The sequence below is a fragment of the Eumetopias jubatus genome, unplaced genomic scaffold, assembly GCF_037043125.1.
Source record: "Eumetopias jubatus isolate StellerSeaLion01/CBP00866 unplaced genomic scaffold, mEumJub1_p1.0 scaffold_11, whole genome shotgun sequence".
NCBI classification, from domain to species: domain Eukaryota; kingdom Metazoa; phylum Chordata; class Mammalia; order Carnivora; family Otariidae; genus Eumetopias; species Eumetopias jubatus.
In genome coordinates, this window is record NW_028274817.1 from 111,508,346 (window position 1) to 111,526,179 (window position 17,834).

The following is a 17,834-nucleotide window of genomic DNA, read 5'->3' on the forward strand; positions in this document are numbered from 1 at the left end:
AAAACACTTTAGTTTCTCTAAGCCTTTGCCCGTGTAAGGTTGTGTCATTGCCAGCATCGTCACCTATTTTTAGAGCCTACCAATAGGAGCCCATGACATCAGATGTCTGTGAAAGTCAAGGTGTTGTTAGAGATGTTCACTCCCTGTGTTACACGTGCACGGTAATGGGCACCATGGGGCCAGTGTGCATGGCAGATAGTTTGAGCTAGCATCCAGTAAACGGGCATGTATGGTTGCTATGCAATTTAAAAAGTTTTAAATGAAAGGGTTTGTCCTGTGGTCTTTTGGAAGTAACTGGGGGGTTTCTGTAGGGAGTGACAAGAGCATACATTTGTTTTCGGAGTGTGGAGGCAGGGAGACATTATTGCCACTCGGGCAAGAGTGGTTGACAGAGACGCTCTGAAGCCAGACGGCTGGGGTTCCGATTCTGACTCCTGCTTGTTTGGCAGGCTTGCTCAGTGCTCCGTGTCTTAGTGTGTAGGGAACGGGGTTGGCGTGCAGGCTACAAGCTGCCATCCAGGGGAAGCTCTGAGAGCAGCTTCGGCTCGTGACAAGCACTCCCCTGTTAGCTGCTGTTCATGTGTATGTTTTCTTGTGGTCAAATATATATATAACAGAAAAGTTGCCATTGTAACCATTCCAAATGTACAGTTCACTGGCGTTAGCTACATTAACAGGGTTGTGCAACCCTCGTCCTTATCTCCGTCCAAAACTTTTTCATCGCCCCAAACAGAAACTTTGTAACCATTAAACATTGACTCCCATTCTCCCTCCCACTCCCTGGTAACCTCCAGTCTTTCTGTCTCTATGAATTTGCCTAGTCTAGCTGCAATATATAAGTGGAATCATACAATATTTGTCCTTTTATGTCTGGCTTAATTTCACTTAGTATAATGGTTTCTAGGCTCATTCCTATTATAGCATGTCTCAAAATTTGGCTCCTTTTTGAGGCTGAATAATATTCTGTTGTATGTATAGACCACATCTTGTTTATCCATACATCTGTTGCTGGACACTTAGGTTGTTTCTACCTTTTGGCTACTGCAGTAGATGTTGGCATACAAGTATCTCTTTGAGTCCCTGATTTCAGTATTTTAGGGTTTATACCTATGAGTGGAATTGCTTGGTCACACGGTGGTTCTATGTTTAGCTCTGAGTCACTACCATACTGTTTTCCACAGGGGCTACCTCATTTTCCATTCCCACCAGCAGTGCACAATGGTTCTAATTCCTCTACATCCTCATCAGCACTGTTTTCCTTTTTAAAAATTTCTAGGCATTTTAGTGGGTATGAAGGAGTATCTCATTATGGTTTTGATTTACATTTCCCTAAAATGACTAATGATATTGGGCATCTGGTCATGTACTTATTGGCTATATGTATATCTTTTTGGAGAAGCATCTCTTTGAGTTCTTTGCCTGGTATTCATGGTTTCAAGGCAGCATAGGAAGAATGGAGAGAAACCGAAAGGTTGAGGAAGTAGATAGAGCCCAACTGGGTGACTGGTTAGGTATGGGGGTTAACACTAAGTTTTCCAGCCTGAGTAAGTGGGTAGATGATGGGCTCTCCAGCAAGGTATCTCCCTCTCTTCCAGAAAAGAGGCAGGTCAGAGGGAAGATGTTGAGTTTGGGGGGGGGGACCGCATTGAGCCTGTGTACCCAGGTGTTGTGCAGGTGGAGAGTCTACACGGGACACTGCCATACCCGTGTGTCTGGTTTCTCTGGAAAAATACAGGGCATATTTTAAGTTTTGTGTCCTCCCTGCTTCCATCTAAGAAGGAGCTTAAGAAATGTGGTCACTGTTAGGCTTCTCTGTGTGGCAAATATAAGCAGTCATTGAGGGGACAATGGAATCTGGGATTTATGAACCAACCTCTCTCTGGCGCTGCTGTCTTAGCCCTTAAGCACTTGCTTGATCAGGTCAGTCCTTCCAACCTCACAGGGTGCTGCTCTGAAGCCTTGGGCTTGAGTATTCTTAACAATCATGGCTTCTAGGGGTGCCTGGCTGGCTCAGTCACTGGAGGGTGTGACTCTTGATCTCGGGGTCTTGAGTTTGAGCCCCACGCTGGATGTAGAGATTACTTAAAGACAGACAAACAAACAAACAGAAACCAATCACACTTCTAAAGTTCTCTCCAGTGATCACTTCGGTCTATCAAACATTTTTCCCTCCCTCACCATTCCCCAACTGCGTGCCTTTCACTGTTAGTGCTAAGCAAATGCTTGACATGTTGCCCACAACCCGCTGAATTTCTCTGAATTAGCCCTTGGTGACCTTGGGTGTTGAATCACCATGGATGTTGTGTCCAGCTGGGAAATTTGTGTGTGCACAGTCATATCCACACTGCAGTGGAAAGAGAGGTTTGAGCAACTGTTCTACCCCCAAAGAAGCAAGCTCTGGGGAATGAGCCCCCATGGTGGCTTGTTTTCTTGACTTCTCAAGCCACAGCAGCCTGGCAGCCATCACTAAGAAAGCATCCCGTCATGTGGCTCAGGCGGGCAATGTTTGCAGATTGTCCCCTGATGCCATCTGCCTGTGAGGCTACAGAAACCCCCGGCAACTGCTGTTCTCGCAGGTGCCATGGCTGCTGAGGTGGGAGTCCGTGTGCATACACACACGTGCACACAGCTTTGTGCTGGGTTGGCCTGAGACGCCAGCTGAAACTCTCAACCCAGCAAAGTGCCAGCCACAGTTGCTGATTTCCGGTGGGGCCCTGGTGAGGGAGGGAGGGTGAGGCTGTTGTGAACTGAGCCAGCAATTGGAGAACTGGATACGGTAACTAAGACCCAGGTGTGTAGGAAGCTGCTGGCCAGTGGCTATGTTTTGACAAGCTTTTTCGTTCCTTTCTTTCTGCCTCTGCCCTCTGCCCAGGCTGAATCTCAGCCCCCTACCTAATTTGCTGTCTTCATGTTTATTCCATAGAAGGAACTCATCCTCATTTCTTGCCCCATGATCTTCCTAAAGAACACATTGCCCTTCCTGCCACTCAGCCATGCTCTGGGTCTAGCCCCTTAGCTTTCGCTTTTTCCCGCATTGGTGTAATTAATCATGGGTTCAGACAAGCCCAGTAACTCTCTGCTCCAGACCTGAAGTTTGTGAGTTACTATCATTTCGAGCTATTGATGCTTTTTTGAAAGTAATTATGTAAATTATCAGAGTAATTTGAAGTTATTGTCTCAGCCACTAGGTTTTTAAGTTCTGTATCTTTTTTAAAAAAACATTTTATATATTTATTTATTTGAGAGAGAGAACGTGCATAGGCAAGGGTAGGGGCAGAAGCAGAGGGAAAAGCAGGCTCCCTGCTGAGTGGGGAGCCCTATGCAATGCAGGGGCTCCATCCCAGGACCCTGAGGTCATGACCTGAGCCGAAGGCAGACGCTTAACTGACTGAGCCACCCAATCACCCCTAAATTCTGTATCTTAATGGATCTTCTTTTTTAAAAAAAGATTTTATTTTTTTATTTGAGATAGAGCGAGCGAGCACACAAGCAGCGGGGAGGGGCAGGGGACAGGGAGAAGCAGGCTCCCCACTGAGCAGGGACCTGGAGGCGGGCCTCGATCCCAGGACCCTGAGATCATGACCTGAGCTGAAGGCAGACATTTAACCAACCGAGCCCCCCAGGCGCCCCCTTAATGGATCTTTGATAAGAGACCAGCTAGAGTAAACTTTTTCCGTAAAGGGTCAGGTATTTTATGCTTTGATGTCTGTTCAAATACTCAGCTCTGCCGTCATAACAGCCTTAGAAAATTCTTCAATGAATGAAGGTGGTCATGTTGTAATGAAACTTTATTTATAAAAACATGTGGTGGGTTGTAGTTTGCTGACCCCTGGCCTAGAATGATGGTCTTTATCGCTGTCATCCTTACATTTTTGTCAAGAGCTAAATAGAGAGCCAGAGGAACTTGATGAGTGTAAATGAACTTAAGTCCCCTTCTTTTGGGTTTAACATAATTTGGGGACAATGGTGATTTGAGAATATATTTCTCTAAACCCCTGTTGGGAAGGATAGAAACCAGAAGGCTTTTACGCGGTGACTCTCCTTGGCCAAACCTTGTTATTGTTCAAAAAGTAAGACAGGTTGTCACTTCGAGCTGTGCGGTGGCCTTCATTATCTATCACTCATTCTCTTTCTGGTCACTTGGAATGGTCATAGTCACATAAGGTTATGTCACCATGTTGGACATCATTTTACTTTACAGGAGCAAGTGCTTCAGTGATAAATGTAAGGAAAATAAGCCACAACAACAAAAGAAATGGTGTTTTTCATACATCATGTTACACTGAGTTGAGGTCATTAGAGTTCATTTCCAGAAAGTTGAAGCTTAAAATAGCCAAAGAGCCATTTTAAAATTTCAAACAACAGTCTTGTTTTCCTTTTATCCTCACAGGAAATAAAGAAAGAAATGAAGAAAGACCTTCTCTCCAGCAAAGCTCCAGAAAAGCCCATGCACGAAGTGTCCAGTGGAAATGCTTTGCTATCTTCTGAAACAATTCTAAGAACCAATAAGAGAGGTATGGAGAAGAACAAGCCCCCTCCCCACACACAAACCCAAACTGGAAACTTCCCGGTGAACTGTGTCAAATTCTGAATTGCTGAAAAACTGAATGGCATTTGCCCTTTTGTTTTTTTGTATAAATTTGGACACACAGGTGCGCACACACACACACACACACAGTGAGCAACAATGTAATAACTGTAATAAAGGGAATGAATACAATTTTTTCACAATGAGTAAGTAGACTAAATTTGCAAATGATGATTTTTCTAGGACGTTAGCTTTCACTTTCACATCTATTTTTATGGATGAAAGGTGACTTTAGAGAATGCTATGGTGCACGCTGAGATATGTGCATCTGGCCATGCTCTCTTTTTATTTTTAAGGGCAGGCTTTATCAGGGTCTTTCTCTCTACCTGCTGGGCTCCCAAACACAAACCTTGTCTCTCTTGGTTTAGGAGGCAGTGTGTGCACAGAAAGAGCTCATACCTGCCTCCAACCAAGGGAACTTTAACCATCTTGTTTGCCTATTTTGAGACCTCAAGGCAGATTTTCAGGTATTAGCTTGTTGGGATCTTGTTTTCTCCCATATCCATCCTTTGTGACACCGTTGTTTGAGATGAGAGGAGAGACAATGTAAGATCGCAGAGAGGACTTGACTCACTTCTACCGTGGTTGCACTAGATTTCCTCGGTTTTTCCTGCCCCTGCGCTCACCGCGCATCGGGGCCAGGCTCACGTGGAGCGTGCCCAGGGCAGGTTAGCGTTCAGCAGCCGGCTTTTCACTGGCTGATTACTTCCTTAAAGAGAAATATAGAGCTGTTCAAAAGCAGCAGCAGGAAATGTATTAGCAAAGAGTTCCATTAAGAAGAAAAAAGAAGGCAAGTTTACATAACCACAGGGAAGAACAGCTAATCTTTCATAAAATTTAGACAGCATAAGAATTTGTCCAATAAACTGTCCATTGATCATAGTGCTTGAGACATTAGCTTTGTGTCTCTCTTCCTTCCTGCTTCTTCCTCTGCACCCTCCAGCTGCCCTGGGTTACATTTCCTTTTTTGAATTATTCAGATTAAGTATTGGCTGGAGGCCCACGCTGGTTAGCAGCTATAGGATTTTCTTTCTTTTCTTGTTTTCTTTCTTTCTTTTTTTTTTTTTTAAAGCCCATCCTACCAATGCAGCGGGTTTCCCATTTTAAGAATGAAGCATACTTTGCTGGAAAACTGTAGTCGTCCCCTGAAGTGCCTCCTGCGTTCTTGCAAATAAGTTCCAGAACTCCTGAGGCCTGCCCTCCTGGGTGTCATAGAGCTAGAAGTCAGTGGGTCTGTCTATATTCCCAACCCTTGCTTGCTGCTCCGAGCCCCTCTTGCTCCTCCTCATGCTTCTTGGGTTGGTGAGCCAAGGAAGGGCACACACATGGGGACCAGTGGCAAGGCTTCCCCCGCCAGCCCAGCTTTTATAAAGTAAATAAGACAATTAAGGTAATTAATTAACTTAATAAGATAAGGAATTAATTAAATTAAGGAATTAAGGTAATTATCCAGATGAGTTGGGTAAAAATTATCTGAGAACTTTAAATCAAAGAAGGAATCCAACTTTTCAGATAATTGCCTCTTTACAACTAAAAATCTGGCCTCTGAGGTCCTCCCCGGAATTTGTCATGGTCCAGAAAAAGGTACTAACGGGGGAGGGGGCATACTGAGGGGCGTTCCTTTCTTAAGTGTCCACCTTAGGCCCACAGCCTGACTATGACCACTGGATCCGAGATCTTAGCATATTGGAGGCGTTCTCTAAATACGAAACACATAAAATACCATCTTCATTCTGTCCCAGGCTTCACACTGACCCCCAGGTCACCTGGGCCAAACATCAATTTCCAGTTGAAGGGAAGCATTGTGTACCCAGGGCCAGCGCCGTGGTTGGCCCTGCCCCCACCCGTCAATACTAACAGTATCCTACTACTCCTTATAATAAACAGCGGGGTGGATTGATTGGCCTTGTCAGGCCAGATAAATAGTTCATTGTGCTGGGCTCAAAAGCTACATTTTTTTCCCACCCCAGATCAATGAAAAACCACTTTTTTCCCCCTTAAAACAAGGATCAGAGGCTAAATCTGTGGGATGATTCTGGTTACTTGTAAACACTTCCATCCAACTAATTTTTCAAGTTTTATGCATTATTGTAAATGACCCAGGTCATCTCCTTTTCTTTGTTTCCACCAAGCTTTGTCCCTAGAAATTTCTTGATGTTTTTGTCTGTTGCTGTTATGAATGGAAGTTTCTTTTTAGAGTTTAGTAATAGTCTGCTTTGTTTCATTAACACGGGATCCCTTGTGGGGTATATGAGTCCACCTTGTGAGTCAGCCTTGGACCCTGTGAGAATTTAATAGAAATAACACAGGTTCTTTTTCTTTTAATAAAGAAAGATCAAAATCTGTTATGGGTCTGAAATTGAACTACTTCATTGGGTCCTGAACTTGAGATAGACTTAGCTGAAGAAGTTTGCCCAGTTGTGGCCAGAGGCTTGGGGACATGCCTCACTTTGCAGCAATGACAAGTGGGTGGTACTACCTCACAGTGTGGGATGAGCTTGCCCTCCCCAGGCCCCTAAATAAGGTCAGGAACCACCCTAGGTTTGAAGGAAGCTACTAATAGCCCTGAGAAAAGGCCAGGACCATGGAAACCGTTTGGGGACTGATTAGTTTCAGTTTTCAACTTTAACCTTGGCAAATTTCTGCAGAGTTGATTTAGGGAGGTACTGGAATGATTCCATGTGCTTTTCATCTGAGAAAAAGATGTGACTGAAATTGAGAAAGACAGGCAGAGAGCGAGAGAGAGAACAGCTCCTCCAGATGGCCTGGCTGCCGTCAGCTATACGTTCCAGGCATTAGGGCTGTAAGGACATCTGTGTCTGCTCGCACCCCTGGCCATGTCTCTGGGCTTTACCCTAGTCCCAGTGAAGGAGATTTCCGTTTTTTTTTTTTTTTTTTTTTAGGAGATTTCCGTTTAAAACAAGCTTTTCCCAAGGAGTAAGAAGTCATTTTTTCATTTACGCTTGCAGCATGGATGTTGTGTATCCTGCAGTTACCCCAGACTCCAGAATGTTGACAAATTGTAGCCAGAAAATCTGAAAATTTTTCTTGGAGCCAAATGACATTCTCATGAACCAGATAGAAAAAGGTTGTCTGTTTCCTTCTGAGAATGATTTATTCTTTTGTTTCTTCTCTCATTAAACCCATATAGAAGAACGATGCAGACTCCTAAATTGAAATATTGATATATGGAAGAATTTTTTTTGAAAAAACATTCAAACCTTGAGTTTAAAAGAAAAACTGAACAAAGTGGACATTTTAACGGTTAACAGCAAATACATTAAATACATACTGAAAATGAGCAAGGAGGATTTTGTCCATTTCTACTTGAATTAAAGGAAAGAAAAAATCATTTGGTTTCATCCTCAGAAGGGTTTCCCAACCAACTTTCTTTATGTGAGAGGTTCAGTGTCCAGGCTATAACCAATACCACATTGGCCTTTGTAAGGACCAGCTTCTATTTTGGGGCTCTAGTTCCTCAGTTTTTGCATCATTAACAGACCTCGTGGGGAAGCTGTCTCTCTCAGAACCCCCCCTGCCGCCCAGGATTTGGGATATTTTTCCTTCCTCACTTTCACGTGCATCCTAATGAACATTCAACAGTGCACGTTTACTGTGTGCCTGCGGCAGGCCTGGCCCTGTGCTTGGTACTGGGACAGATAGAAGGCCTAGAAGAACACTAGCCTGTCCTCCTGCAAGCCCTTGCAGTCTGTTGTATCCCTTGGGAAATGTTAAGAAAGTGGTGTACATTTCTTAAATCTTTTTTATGGCAAGATGGGGATATGTCTCTTATTTACTTCTGTCATTCTGAATGTGAAGCCACTCCGCAGGTTTCTGGTTGGCTTTATGTGTCCTTATTTCTATTTCCAGTTTGTCATGAATTCAGTGTTTGGTAAGTCTCTATTGTATTTTGCACATTTATTATTCTTTGCTATTATTATTATTATTATTATTATTGTTATGCTCTCCTGATATAAAATGTCTTTTATAATCATCTTTTTAAGTCGCTCTGCTACTTTGGCATCTGCCTTCTGAAAGATAAACTGCTTTTACCATCTTTATTTAAGGTTTGTTGTGCATTTGCATTTTACTGCCCCTTCCAGGGATTAATGCAGGAAGATCTGATGCTCTCAAAGATGTTGTTTGTAACAGGCCTAGCCCTGATGCTACAAGATGAGATTCAAGTTGAGCTGGGGGAGGTTTGCTCTTGGAGTTGCTATGTGGATATGACTTGGATTGTAGAACATGACTCTGTGGCCTCATTTCGCGTGTATTTAGTCCTTCAGACAGGTTTCATTCAAAAGTTGTCCTTAACAGAGGGACCAACAGCTGCTCTGCCTCTGGCGACACACTGTTGCTTTAAAAGTTAATGCAGAAATTCTTCAGAATTCATTGTGTGTGTGGATGGGTGATATATACATGCCCCTCCCCCAGCATAATATGGGCCCCGTGTTTGCCGCACGGAAGGGCTCTCCATTTTGGTCTGCTGCCTGTAGCTGTCAGAAGAATTGTACCGAATGTTTATCTTTCTTTTCTCCCAGCACCAGTCATTCCAATCCCTGAACAGATCTGGCCATAGTGACCTCCCTCCCTTGTCTCTACTGAAGGGGAAACATTTTTTTAAGCTGTCATTTCTTTAGCATTTACTTGGCTCTTCAGAGTAACGTTCTTGAGGTATGTGTTGGCTTGTTTGTCAGGACATGAGTGCGTGTGTGCGCAAACACGCACGTGCTGCCATGGAACTCTGGGTTGGCTCCAAGGAGGTGGCCTGGTTCCCTTGATAGGCTGTGGGCTCTTTGTTTGAAATGAAACTGTAAACAAAGGATGGAAAAAGTGGGTCTTTAATAAAGAAAATGTCAACGACTTTGGTTTTCCAGTGCTTTGTTGTTTAAGGTGGATGCAAGATCTGGGAATTTGTTTATAGAAACAAGACTTTTTTCCTTTCAAATTTCCTTTTGGAGAAACAAATGTGGATTACCCTGGTTACCTAGGGATCTGAAAATGTGGCATGTTGGGTCAGATTTTCTTCAACTCTCTGCATTACCTGTTGACCTTACCTAAATTGCTGGCTTTTATGGGCAGATAGAAGAGTAAGAAGTTAAGAGATGGCGTTACTGTTGCATGGAAGCTCTTGGCTATTTCCTGAGCTGGTCTTTCCCATGGGGAGATGAAAATAAAGCTGGCCACCTGGCCGCAAACCTGGATGGATATAATATTATAGCCATTCAATAATACATACATCCATGTAAATGTGTCTTTGTGTGTGCATTTATCATCTTCTTTCTCAGGGGGCCTTCATTCTTGAAAGTTTGAGAGTAAAGGGACCATAAAGAGATTTTGTAAAGTAACTGATCCCTGGCTGCATTACTGACGGGTTCTCTTGGGAGCCTGTGTTATTGGCTCCGTGGGACCAGCAGTTGATGTTAGAGTATGTTACCCCTATTTACTTTCTTATCAGAGTAATACTGCCTCTTGGATCTAGGGATGGTGGTGAAATGGGTGGAAAAGGCCATTCCAAGCGGGTGTTGCCATTGTCCATTTTCCATACATTTTTGCATGTGGGTCATTGACAAACTTGGTTTGAAGAAATTTTCTTGTATTATATTTATCTCCTTTCAATCTCTGTGTCCTGGTTCCAAGGTGTTAACACTAGAGGAATTAGTGTCCCCTGGAATAATCACTGATTTAGACCTCTATGGCGTTCCTGCTGGGTTTCCACCCAAGTTCATCCAGAGGACAGCCACGGAGTGCTTTGGGTGGTGGCTCCACCTGGTGGCTCTCCTAGGAAACCCCTCCTCCTGCCCACCTTTTCTCCCTGGGGGAAATGCCTTTGGTTCCTCTGAATTTTAGTGTTCTCCGTTCCTGCCATTCCATCGTAGACCCACAGCTTCTCACATTACACGTGTGTTCTCCTCAGCTCCTTTCCTTTCTCTTCTAATTTTTCTTCATTGAACTCATAGAATCCGTTTCCCCATCCTTGTCGCATCTGTTACACCCCCACTGACCAGGATCATTGTTGATACGCGTGGAAAAAAAAAAAGGACTCCTGTAGGCATGACTCTAGGTGTAGATATTAATGTGAACACAATGAAGAAGTCCACTAAAATTCCTGTAGGTAAGCCAGAGTCTTACGAGATAGCTCCAGGTACCCCTAACTACTACTTTACATCTTGTTGAACCCAGTTTTTCTGAAAGGAGTACTATTTTGTGACTGATGTTGTTTTCAGTTGTCAGCAGGTGGTGAAATAAAGAGCCTACTGGCTTTGCTGGCTTCATTATCATTTGTCAGTTCTCTATAGGAAGCCCCTTCTTGCCTTGGCGTGGGCCGCCCACCCCTACCCCACCACGCTACCCCCTCCGGGTATTCCACTGAGCATTAGTATTCTTGATAAATAAAAATGTTTCTTCTTTAATTTCATTGTTTTTTGGGTTTTGTTAGTTGATGACATTGCAGATGTGTTTTAGCTACATTGTGGGTTAGTCTGAGAACTTAATCACCACTTATGACTTTGTTTCTATGAGAAAAAGCATTTGGAATTTCAAACAGTGCATAGTGCATAACCCACTTTGTAAAGCTGACTTTTTTCTTTGATTTTTACATTGCTGGCCTGAAGCCTTAAGTACCTTTTAAAAGCAGAGAGTCCATATAATCGGGATGACTGCAGTTTTCTCATGTTACAGAGTCATTTACAATTCACTTGGTACAGAATACTAGAATTATGCAGCCTCCCTCCAACACACCAGGCTCCGAGGACAGTGCTGACCAACCACATAGCCCCATTGTACGCAGTGCTTATTTTCACCAATTCTGAGTTGGACCTTGGGGGCCCAAGTTTGTCTGTCGAAGGCATGTTCTAAACGGGATACTATTGTATATTTTCACCTACTAGAGAGGAAGCCATGCAACGCGTGTGACATGCTCAGATAGACACCAGGCCGGTGTTTCCCAGTGTTTGTTGCACAGAATTATGGCCCTGCAAAATATTCACAAAAGGGGGACAGAGAGAGAGAGAGGAGACAAAAAGGGAGAGAAAATTGGCTCTCTGGACGCATGAATTTTGGCTACGACCACCGGCACTAACACCCTCTTAGAAGACTGACAAGCACTGTAGTGTGTCACAGGCTCTCAGAGGTCCTCTGCTAAGAAACCTGCTTCTGTTTGATCGGCGGACCGCATTTTACTGAATACTAGTTAGGATGCGCAGGACTTGAAAATGCAGGGCAAGGAGCTGTCTGAGCATCTCTGGGACCATCTTCGGATCCACCCTTGCCAGAGAATGTTCTGAGTGTGTGGCAGTGGCCTGCTGGCGCTGTGAGAGACTCATGAAGCCTCTAAAGCCCATGGCCTTTCGTGAAAACACAAGTTGGGTGATGCTGGGAGAACATTCCCCGAATCTAAAACTTGAAAAACAGTCCTTTTGGGAGGTTTTCAAGTGACAAGCTGAAAGGGATTTTTTTTTCTCTTGATCATTTCTTGGGTCCTTGTGTCAAAGAGTGCCTAGGCTGGGCTTTGGCAGGAAAAGTGGGCTGAGGGGGCCGGCCCAGGGAACGCAAGTCCAGCTCTACCTGGGGCTTGGGTCAGGACGGAACTGGGATTCCAGGGGAGGATTTTATGATGATGAAACAGTAGTCCCACGTGGTCAGGAGAGTCCCCTCGCCTTCTCTACCTGCTTCGATTGCTAACGGGAATCTTAGCTCTCTTTGATACCTTTAAAGCCCTGATTGGGCATAAAGAAGAGGTTTGGTCGCTCTCTCCTCCTATTAGTGAAAGAGGCTGCCATTTTGAGTTCAGGTAATGAACCCACTTGTGGAGCTGTGAGGAAAACCCCCATAGCCTGCCATTTAGAGTTCTGGAATCTAGGATTCCTGCAGTGGCTGAGGTCCCTGGAAGTGTCCCAGCCTTCGACCTGGTGCAGGGACCCTCTTGTTGACATGCCAGGAAGGAGGACATGGAACCTCTGCCCAGGGGGCCTGAAAGGATACCCCTCCGATCTGGGGGACTGAACTTAGCTAAGGCCCACATGGGATTCTCTTTTCCAAGGAGAGATTATTCCAGGTAGAGAGCTGGTAGATTAATTAAAGGTAATTAATTAGAGGCGTTGTATTGGGACAGCAACTGTCTTCACTTGTAGAAAGCCCTGGAAAAGGAGCCTTTTCTTCTGTAGTTTCCTCAGTTTCTTCTAATTACACTTTTTGGTCTGTTGTCACAGCCTGGTCCCCCTGATGTCACCTGTAGCTTCAATTTAGTCTTTGGATTCATGGCTTTTTTGTGCTTCTGAGGCCCTGGGACCCTTGTGCCCTGAACAATGAAGACATTTCCTGGCCTACCTCCCTAACCCATGGTCAGGCGGACAGAGGGCCCATCTGCAGTGGCAGGTGGACCACCGTCATGGTCCCCAACCAGGAAGGGAAAGAGAGAACAAGTCAGAAACTTCCTGTGTGTGCGTGCGTGTGTGTGTGTGTGTGTGTGTGTGTGTGTGTGTGTTGGGTGCACACACTCACTCAAGGAAGCACATTTGAGGACTGAACTGCTTGTTCCATTTGTAGTTTCCTGGAGACCTGAATAAGCTCAGTGGTAGTACGGCCTTGTTGCAGGAAGAATGGCTGTTGGCGGGCTCCAGTCCCCACTTGTGCTGCACCCCCAAAGTTTCTGTGGGCCTTTAGGCAAGTCTCATACTGTTTTCCCATCTGTAAAATAAGGAGGCTACTCGTGTTAATTCCCTCAGGGAAGTTATCAGGATAAAAATGAGAAAAGAGAATGAAGCTTGGGGCAGAGGGTGGTGAGAGAGTGAACCAGGAGTCACTGAATACAGTAGTAGTTGTTATTAAAAGTGCTGATAAGTGTTATTAAACTGCTGATAAGACCCCAGAACGTTGGGAAGAAATTACAGATTTATGGACAATAATAATGAAGTGTTGTTTCCATGAAGCCACCAGTGATCAGATGCACATGGACCAGTCTCCAGGATAGACCATATGTTAGGCCATAAAAGAAGGCTCAGTAAATTTCAAAGGATTAAAATTATACAGAGTATGTTCTTCAACCATACTGGAATTAAATTAGAAATCAACGACAGGAGGAGATTTGGGAAATTCACAAATATATGGAAATTAAACAATATACTCCTAAACAACCAGTGGGTCAAAGAATCCCCAAGGGAAATTTTGAAATATGTAGAAATGAATGAAAATGAAAGCAAAATCTCCAGCAACCAACTGCATATAGCTAAAGCAATGCTTAGAGCAAAATCATAGCTGTACATGCCTGTATTCAAAAAGAAAACATTTCAAATCAATACCCCAACTTTCTCTTCTTTCCCCAGCTTCACTGAGAGATAATATATATATATATACGTATATATATATAACATTGTGTAGATGTGGGTTTAAGGTATAGAGTGTGATGATTTGATACATGTATGTATTGTGAAATGATTTCTACAATAAGGTTAGTTAACACATCCCTCACCTCCCATAATTACCTTTTTTTTAGTTCTTATTGTGAGAACATACAAAATTTGTCTTTCTCTATCGTATTTTACTTAGCATAATGCCCTCAAGTTTCGTTCATATTGTCACAAATGGCAGGATTTCCTTATTTTTATGGGTAAATAATATTCCATTGTGTGTGTGTGTGTGCACGCGCGCACGTGAGCTGTGCACACGCACATGTATGACATTTTCCTTATTCATTCATCCATCGCTTGCTGGATGCTTAGGTTGTTTCCATGTATTGGCTATGGTGAATAATGCTGCAGTGAACATGGGGATACAGGTATCTCTTTGAGATAGTGATCTCATTAACTTTGGGTATCTGCCCGAAGTGGGATTGTCAGTGACCTAACTTTCTACCTTAAGAAACTAGAAAAAGAGGGACACTGGCCAGCTCAGTTGGTGGAGTGTGTGACTCTTGATCTCAAGGTTGTGAGTTCAAGCCCCATGCTGGGCATAGAGATTACTTAATAAAAAATATTTCAAAAAGAAACTAGAAAAAGAAGAGCAAACTAAACTTGAAGCAAGCAAAAAGAAGGAAATAATGATTAGAGCGGAAATAAGTGAAATAGAGAATAGGAAAATACAGAAAATTACTGAAATCAAAACTCGGTTCTTTGAAATAGTCAACAAATTGATAAACTTTAGCTAACCCTGATTAAGAAAAAAAAAGAGAGGTTTAAAAATCCTAATATGAGGAATTAAAAAGGGGACCTCACTGCCAATCCTTGAGAAATTAAAAAGCTTGTGAGGGAATACTATGAACAACTTATACACTCCTTGTGGGGATGTGAACTGGTGCAGCTGATATGGAAAAGTCTGGCTGTGCCTTAGGCTGTTAAGTAGAGAGTTAGCACATGGCCCAGCATTCCATACCCAAGAGAAATGAAAACATATGTCCACATACAAACCTCTATACTAATGTTCACAGCAGCATGATTCATGATGGCCCCCAAATGGATACAACCCAGATGTCCATCGACTGAACAGATGAACAAAATATGGTTTATCCACACAGTGGAATATTATTCGGCAATAAAAGGGAGTGAAGTACCAATACATGCCACCACATGGATGGGCCTCGAAAACATGATGCTAAATTAAAGAAGCCAGACACTAAAGATCACATGTTGTATGATGCCATTTATATGAAGTATCCACAATGGGCAAATCCATAGAGATGGAAAGTAGGTTAGTGCTTGCCCAGAGCTAGGTGTCAGAATGGAAAGTGACTGCTCATGGGCAAGAGGTTCCTTTTTGGGGTGATGAAAGTGTTCCAAAATTACACTGCTGTGATGGTCACACAATTCTGTAACTCTAGAAAAATCATTTAATCACACACCTAAAATGGGTGAACTTTATGACATGTAAATTATATCTCAATAAAGCTGTTTTTTTTTTTTTTAAAGATCACCACACAAAGTGGTGTTAAAATGCACTATCTGGCTGTGCCTGTCTGTCTGTTTGTCTCTTTCCCTTTCACATCCCCTACCACCCCCCCTCCCAGCTGAAGGACAAGATGTGTCATTCTGTTTATTCAAGTCTTTAAAAATTATATGTCTCTCAGTGAAGCTTTATATTTTTCTTCAATCAGTTGCCTAGGAGATAGTGAGTCTGAGGGATCAAAAAAATACTGTTTTGCTGGGATGACCTAAATATTAGACAATCGATTTGAGAAGGGTAGAAAACTGACTGTGGCATTCTATTGTTCATTTCTTGAGAAGAAAGGAGAGAGTCCCTGTAAATCAAAAGGCAAACCTCTCATATTCTAAATTCTGTGCTTCATAGAGAGAGCCTTTGCTGAAAAGGAAAGAATCCATTTAGGGTTCCAATTTTTCTTGCCATTGTAACTCGGTGCTGGCTATTTTTGCTCATAAATCTTTTCTGCAGCTCTGATGATTTCTTTACGAAAGATTCTTAGATGTCGAATTACTGGACAAAAGCATGTATATATTTTATGGCACTTTAAAGCCATTATTATGAAGTTGATTTCTTGAAGGGTTGTGCCAATTTACATCACCACTAGAAGTGGGAAGAGTGCTTATTAGTGTTTCAAGCTTGAATTTCTTTGATTAACAGAGTTCTTGCACATTTTCTTTCCTCTGTCATTTGTTTGTATTCTTTGCTCTCTTCTTGAGGTCTTTATATTTTTCTTACTGATTAGTGTATTATTCCTTTGTCATTTCTGGCAAAATGTGCTTCCCACTTGGTTGGCTTTTCATTTTGTTTACAGCTGATTTTGAGGTACAGAAATAGTACTTTTTTACACAGATTCATGTGTTGGATTTTTTTCATTATTTCCCTGAATAAGTTCTCACCTAATTTTTCTTCTTCTTTATACTGGCCTCATTTTTATACTTCTAATTTTTAATCTATGGAATTTTAATGTATAGTATACAGTTAGTATGCAAATTGATTTTTATTTTAAAATAGCCACTTTTTCGGGACCATTTATTGAATAATCCAGCCCTTCTCCCATTGATTGTGATATCTCATTTATCATATGTTATTGTATATATTAGGACATTTTTTTCTGGACTTTTGCTTCTGTCCCATTAATTTGTCTCACCATTCTTATATCAATATAGTTAACTCTTGTGGCTTTTTTTTTTTTTGTAGTTTCTTTTTTAAAATTTTTTTTAATTAACATGTAAGGTATTATTTGTTTCAGGGGTACAAGTCTGTGATTCTTAAGTCTTACCCAATTCACAGCGCTCACCATAGTATCTACCCTCCCCAGTGTCCATCACCCAGCCACCCCATCCTTCCCACGCCCCACCACTCCAGCAACCCTCAGTTTGTTTCCTGAGATTAAGAGTTTCTTTTTTTTTTTTTTAAAGATTTTATTTATTTATTTGAGAGAGAGAGAATGAGAGATAGAGAGCACGAGAGGGAAGAGGGTCAGAGGGAGAAGCAGACTCCCTGCTGAGCAGGGAGCCCAATGCAGGACTCAATCCCGGGACTCCAGGATCATGACCCGAGCCGAAGGCAGTCGCTTAACCAACTGAGGCACCCAGGCGCCCGAGATTAAGAGTTTCTTATGGTTTGTCTCCCTCTCTGATTTCATCTTGTTTCATTTTTCCCTCCCTTCCCCTATGATCCTCTGTCTTGTTTCTCAAATTTTTCATATCAGTGAGATCATATGATACTTGTCTTTCTCTGATTGACTTATTTCACTTAGCATAATACCCTCTAGTTCCATCCACGTTGTTGCAAATGGCAAGATTTCACTTTTTTTGATGGCTGCATAACATCCCATTGTATATATATACCACATCTTTATCCATTCATCTGTTGGTGGACATCTAGGCTCTTTCTATAGTTTGGCTATTGTGGACATTGCTGCTATAAACACTTTGGATCACTACATTAGTATCTTTGGGGTAAATACCCAGTAGTGCAATTACTGGGTCGTAGGGTAACTATATTTTCAACTTTTTGAGGAACCTCCATACTGTTTTCCAGAGTGGCTGCACCAGCTTGCATTTATTGTGGCTTTATAGTACATTTTAGTATGTGGTATGGCTTTTGTCCTTCTGTTATCACTTCCCATTTTCAAAAATACTTTAGCTATTCTCACTTGTTTATTTTAAAATTACATTATCAAATTTTAATTTTTAAAGTTTTAAAGTTTTATTTATAGATTTTAGAGTGAGAGGGGGGCGGGGGAAGAGGGAGAGGGAAAGAGAGAATCTTCAAGCAGACTCCCTTCTGAGTGCAGAGGCCAGGCTCAATCCCAGGACCCTGAGATCAT

General features: G+C 42.6%; 1 protein-coding gene across 4 annotated transcripts in view; it reads left to right on the forward strand.

Annotated features, from left to right (window-relative positions):
* Window positions 1-17,834, forward strand: part of SH3KBP1 (SH3 domain containing kinase binding protein 1) — a 324,977-nt gene that overhangs the window by 127,484 nt on the left and 179,659 nt on the right. For all 4 annotated transcript variants that reach the window (XM_028122625.2, XM_028122626.2, XM_028122628.2 and 1 more), the window contains one exon: window positions 4,391-4,514. In XM_028122625.2, the coding sequence (XP_027978426.1) occupies window positions 4,391-4,514 (124 nt within the window). The remainder of the gene's footprint in view (window positions 1-4,390; window positions 4,515-17,834) is intronic.